We start from the raw sequence: 6,000 nt of genomic DNA on the forward strand, positions 1-6,000 counted from the left end.
CAACTTATCTTAGAAGATAGATTGAAGAAAAGCCTACATTTATGGCATTTGTAGACGTAGAGAAAGTTTTGACAGTGATGACTGGTAAACACTCTTTCAAATTCTGTAGGTAGCAGGGGTAAAATATAGGGAGCAAAAAGTTATCTACAACTTGTACAGAAGCCGGATTGTGGTTGTAAGATTCAAAGGACAAGAAAGGGAAGCAGTAGTTGACAAGGGACTGAGGGTTGAAGGATGTGTCCGATGTTATGCAGCACTTACAATGAAGAAGCTGTGAAGAAAAGCAAAAATAAATTAGGAAACGGAATTAAAGTTCAGATAGAAAAAATAAACTTTGAGGTTTGTCGATGACATTGCAGTTCTGTCAAAGACAGCAAAGTACCTGGATTATCAGCAGAATATGTTGTGCAGTGTCTTGAAAAGAGGTTATAACACAAATTAAAAAGTTAAACAATGGTAATGGACTGTAGTCAAATTAAATCAGGTGATTCGAGGGGATTAGCATAGCAGATCAGACACTAAAAAGACACTGTAAAACAACGCACCATGAAGGAATTGTCTGAATGGGATGGAAATCGGTAGGTGTGACGTACATGTACAGACAGATAAATGATTAAAATTTCAGATGAACTGGATGATTTATTCACGAGAAAGAGCTTCACAAATTGAGCAGGCCAGTAATGTGCTCAAGCAGTTATTCGACTTGGCATTGACTAATAGAGTAGTTGGATGTCGTGCCAAGGGATGTGGTGCCAAATTGTGTCCAAATTTGCGTTAGATTGTCAAACTCCCGACCTAGTTGGAGAGTCCTCCACATAATGCTCCAAACGTTCTCGGTTGGGGAGAGATCCGGCGACCTTTCCGGTCAAAGTAGGGTTTGGCAAGCACGAGGACAATCAATAAAAACTCTTGCCGTGTGCGAGTGGGCATTATCTTGCTAAAATGTACATCTAGTATGGCTTTCCATTAAGTGTAAGAAAATAGAGAATATTGTCAACTTACCGCTATGCCACCTCAGACCATGACTCCTCGTTGTCGGGCCGTATGGCGCACGACAGTGAAGCTTGTATCTCACCGCTGTCAACACGTCTCCAGACGCATCTTCGTTGGTCATTGGGCTACAGTTCGAGGTGGGACTCATCACTGAAGACAGTTCTGCTCCAGTCAATGAGATTTCAGGTTGAATCTTGGGCCATACATAGGAAGAACTGCTGCAGCATAGTAAAGAAATAACTTAAAGAAATACGCAATGAGATGAACAGAAATTATACTTTTATTCAAAGACAGTAAATAAATGAAGTCACTGCGATTTATGATGGTTCCCTGGACATTACATGCTTCTTAATCACCACGGTCAGCAGTGTATGTTCTGCAACGTGCTCCCATCCTAGCCATAAGATTGGTAATGAGTTCTAGTGGTAATAAGATTGGCAATGAGTTCTTGTGGTACAGAGTTCCAGTCCTTCACCAGCATAGTTGACAGCTTCTGGATAGTCATTGGTACATGTGACGTGCTGCAGTAACTCTTCTCAATGTATCCCACAAGTGCTCAATAGGATTTATATCTGGGGAATGGGCAGGCGAATCCATTTGCCAAATATCCTCTTGTTTCAAGAACAACTCCACCTGTGCAATTTGATGCAGTGGCAGATTGTCGCCCATAAACATGGCGTTAGGGATGAGTGCTCCCCTGAAAAGATCCATGTGGGTAAAAAGTACAGTGTCACAATAACGTTGACCAGTGAACAAACCGTGTTTAAGGATTTGCAGGTCAGTATGCCGCAACAAAATTATTCCTCTTCACATCAGAACACCTGGACTACCAAAACGATCATGTACGAGGATTGCTTGAAAAGTTCTCGGTGCGGAATAGAAAAAAAGTACTTACATCACTGAAATGCTTTATTTTTCAATGTAGTCTCCTTGTAGATTAATGCACTTGGTCCAACGATGTTCCAGTGCCTTGATCCCATCTCGAAAATGAGTTTCCTCCAGGCCTGCAAAGTAGTTGTCAACTCCGGCTAGCAGTTCTTCGTTTGAAGTGAATCTTCGTCCACCAAGAAAAATTTTCAGTTTTGGAAAGAGACGGAAGTCTAGCGGAGCCATATCAGGTGGATAAGGCGGGTGTGGCAACAATTCGTACCTTAGTTCTTGTAATTTTGCCATGGCAACGGCACATGTGTGCGGGCGCGTATCAAGAGTTGCGGCGCCCACCTTGCAGATAATTTGGTGGTTGAGCTTCATGGCTTTTTTAATCTGAACAGTTCTCTCTTGGTCTTGCATCCTTATTGTTCCATCTTGGTTCTCGTACATACTGAATATTACTCCTCTTTCCCTATAGCTTATATATATATATATATATATATATATATATATATATATATATATATATATATATATATATATATATATTTCTGAGAATTTCAAATAACTAGACTATTTTATATTGTCAACCACTTTTTCTACATAGACAAATCTTATGGAAATGTCTTGATGCTTTTTAAAGTCTTGTCTTACGATACAAAACTTTTGTAATAATTTCAGTGCCTCACAGGAAGTTTAAGAAATGAGTTCATGAACTGTGTGGCCTCCTGTCATGATGGCTCACTTTACAATGCCTCACTTTTAGTCAGTGATGTTTACTGTGTAGATATATATCTTTAAGGCTTTTAGTGAGAGTTTCTGAGATGCTCATTTCATTTCCAACCACTGGACCATAACACCCTTCACTTTGTCAAAGTCAGTTATGTCAGTAGATTTCCCCAATTGTGACCTGTATTGTCACTAGAATGAGTCCCTATTTATCCCCTACTCCACTCATATACATTCCTTTCTGCAGCGTGTGCCAGGTGGCATTCAGTCTTCTAGTGGACAGTGGGTAAAATGTTTTGGCTCATCAGTGTATGCTAATGTAGTGTAAACAAGTAAAGTATTGCATTGCGTTCTCACAGGCCTGAGGGTTGAAATAGAGACAGCAATTTACTTTACCAGTTTCTGTATTTAAAACCACCTTACTAAACTCATAATGTCCAATGCTAAGGAGCAAGCCATATTTACATAAATCATATGTCAAATTGTGCATTTGGTGTTTTCCTTTTGATATATCCAGTTCTGTTAGTAGAATGGAAGTAAGCATTCTGCATTAGTACCATGTTAGTTTGATATCTACTCATCGTTTATTGGCATTAACTCAAGCCCTAATTAATAATATAGAATCCCAAATACACAAATCCTGTGAATATACTTAGCTTGTAGTTGTTTGTTGTCCAGGTGGCAGGTCCACAGCTTCATATACATGTGTAAAGCTATCTTCAAGTTTTATAAATGAGAAACAAAAACTTCGCCATGCAGACAACAGTTCAGTGCACTGAATGACTGATTTGCTACGTCAGTGAGCCACCTTCGCCCTAACCAAAAACAATGCAGTGCCATCTCATAAAGATACACACATCTGCCATCTGATAAAGCTCTGCCAGACTAACTACAACAACCACCCTTGCAAATGTCACACCCACAAAAGACCACCCCCTCCCCCCCCCCCCCTTTTCATGTGAGGCTGCTGCTTTTATGCTAGGAACTAGCGGCATCTTTCCTTTGACTTCAGACAAGCCAGACATAGGAATATGACATGTCTAATGATTCAAATTAAGTATTGTGTAAATTGAAGTTATGCTGATGGCTACTAATGCAAACATTGGAAATCCCTCACAAACTGCTGGTTCTGGTTGCATGCAAAATGTGTTTATAATGTTTATTAAAGAGCTCAGTTAGGATCAAACCATCTAACAATCAGAAGCTTAGCAATACAAAAGATAGACACATTCACATACCTCAGTGTCAACATCAACCAACAAAACCTTATAGAACAAGAGATCATAACAAGAAATTGAGCTGGGTGAAGATGTCTAGGAACCACACATAACACCACAAGACCTAAGTTACTATCCAGGCAGGAAAAACAAGAATATATCAGATCATCATTAAACCAATAGTGTGAAAACTAAAAGACTCAAGTGGTATGAACATGTGAGGAGTTAGAAGAGGTTTTGATTGAAGAGTGGCATAACATTCCACTGGAGACTTTGAAGTCATTGTATACCAGTTTTCCAAGCAGTATCACACCTGCATTGCAGGCAAATGGGGTCCAATCCCTTATTAATAAACCATTCCCAAGTAATTACAATGTTCACATTATTTTGCCTATCCCCTGTACATCAAACAATTTCTCAGAGGATTAATGAAATTATAATTGGATTTTGCTTATGCAAAGTATAATGAAAGTTACTGACATGTCTTTACTGATGTTTAAAATAACTAATAGTAATTAAAGCTCCATCTTTTACATGAAATTATTTGTCAGAAGTGAAGTACTGCTTCAAAGGGTTTTCTAAAAAAAACTTTCAACATTAAGATCAGTGGTGTCCTCTTGTATCATTAGTGATAATTTCTAAAAGAGAATCCAATTACAAAAACTTTAATCAGACAAGGAAAGCTGATAAAGTAAATGGAGCAAAAAGATGAATAAGGTTAAAGGATGAATAATTTCAACCCATTTTATGTAGTGACCAAGAGTGTCTGGTATGCTACATCAGACCCAACGTTTTCTACAAAGAATTTAGTTTATGATGAACAAAGCAGTTGTTATCTGAAGTAGTATATTTCATATGAATTGATTGGTCACAATCGACCTCAGATTCATGAAAAGTGTGGTGAGTTAAAGAGAATTATATCACAGGTCACACGGTTACAAATAACAATTACAGGGATCCTGCATACAATATAGGTGCAACACATCAATATACATTTTTATATTTTTGTTCTTGTAGTACAGAAACTGACTCTAGATATCATTCAAAATAATGCATACTTGGTACCACTGGTAGTTAATATTGCAGATTTAAAAACATATTGTGCAGCATAAAGAACCATGCAAAAGATTCTTATTTCTTCTAAGTACAAATCTGAATCTTCCTCTGGCATATCTTATTCTCCTTACATGCATTTATAACTCTTCTTTTGTCATCACAGACTGATAAATTGTTTACGAAGAAAGTTTGGTTAATGGTTAATTTTTGCAAAGGATGTTAGCTGTGGTGGGATTTTCATCACCGAATGAGCAAGTCCTGCCACATACATACAATTATTGATCACATAAATGTGGCTTTATAAAGATGATGAAATTTTCCTTAACAAAATGTTCAATGGCACAAATGCTTCACTAACAAAAGAAGTTAAATGTCAAATATTTGTCATGTAGCACTTTGCTGAAAATTTATTGCCTACAGTGATGTAACCTTTATGTGGGTTTTTCCAGTGAGGAGACAGAGACAATTGGCAATGGCCCACAGGTGAACCCTAATGGTCATGCTGAGGTTGAGAGCAATGTGGGTGGTTTCCACAACAAGTATGCCATCACCATTGAAGACTTAGCTGAGAAGGAATCCTGAACATACTCTTGAGTGTTATGAGTGTCTCCTGTCCATTCTTCAGTGGGCATTCACTACATTCCAAATAATGTACATTATTTTTATGCTGTGACTCAAGTACATTTACTATGTTGGTAACTGTGAACTATATATAAGCATAAATTAGTATTTCACAAGCAATAAAGAAAATATATCAGTGGATATATTGTTTTTAAATGTGATTGGTGGCAACTTCAATTATCTTAAAATGAGAATTTTAAGAAAATGTTGTATTATTATGTAACATGCTAACATAATAACTAATGTAATGCAGAAATAGATACAGTGACAAAACACCTGTGAAAATAAATACAACCTACAAAAGTTGTACACAATATATGTTGGATCTGATATTAAATCTATAGTGTTGATTCCATTAATAAAATGGGAATGTGTGCTATATGTTTCCTTATTTCACTCATATGTTTCATCAGAGCAAACTGCTAGATAAATGGAGAATTCAGTACTCACTAATTAACTTTGGGAACAATGCACATACCTCTTCTTGCTATGATAGTAGGGTGTCTGTGTTGTT

At 37.4% G+C, this 6,000-nt stretch overlaps 1 protein-coding gene across 1 annotated transcript in view; it reads left to right on the forward strand.

Moving 5' to 3' along the window:
- The window catches only part of LOC124775351 (formin-like protein 14), a 47,709-nt gene extending 42,178 nt beyond the window's left edge, over nucleotides 1-5,531 (forward strand). Inside the window, exon 4 of the mRNA XM_047250183.1 lies at nucleotides 5,315-5,531. Coding sequence (XP_047106139.1) covers nucleotides 5,315-5,447 — 133 coding nt within the window. The 3' untranslated portion in view covers nucleotides 5,448-5,531. The remainder of the gene's footprint in view (nucleotides 1-5,314) is intronic.
- Nucleotides 5,532-6,000: the final 469 nt, after the last annotated feature.

This window comes from Schistocerca piceifrons, chromosome 2 (assembly GCF_021461385.2).
Source record: "Schistocerca piceifrons isolate TAMUIC-IGC-003096 chromosome 2, iqSchPice1.1, whole genome shotgun sequence".
In the NCBI taxonomy this organism is placed as follows: domain Eukaryota; kingdom Metazoa; phylum Arthropoda; class Insecta; order Orthoptera; family Acrididae; genus Schistocerca; species Schistocerca piceifrons.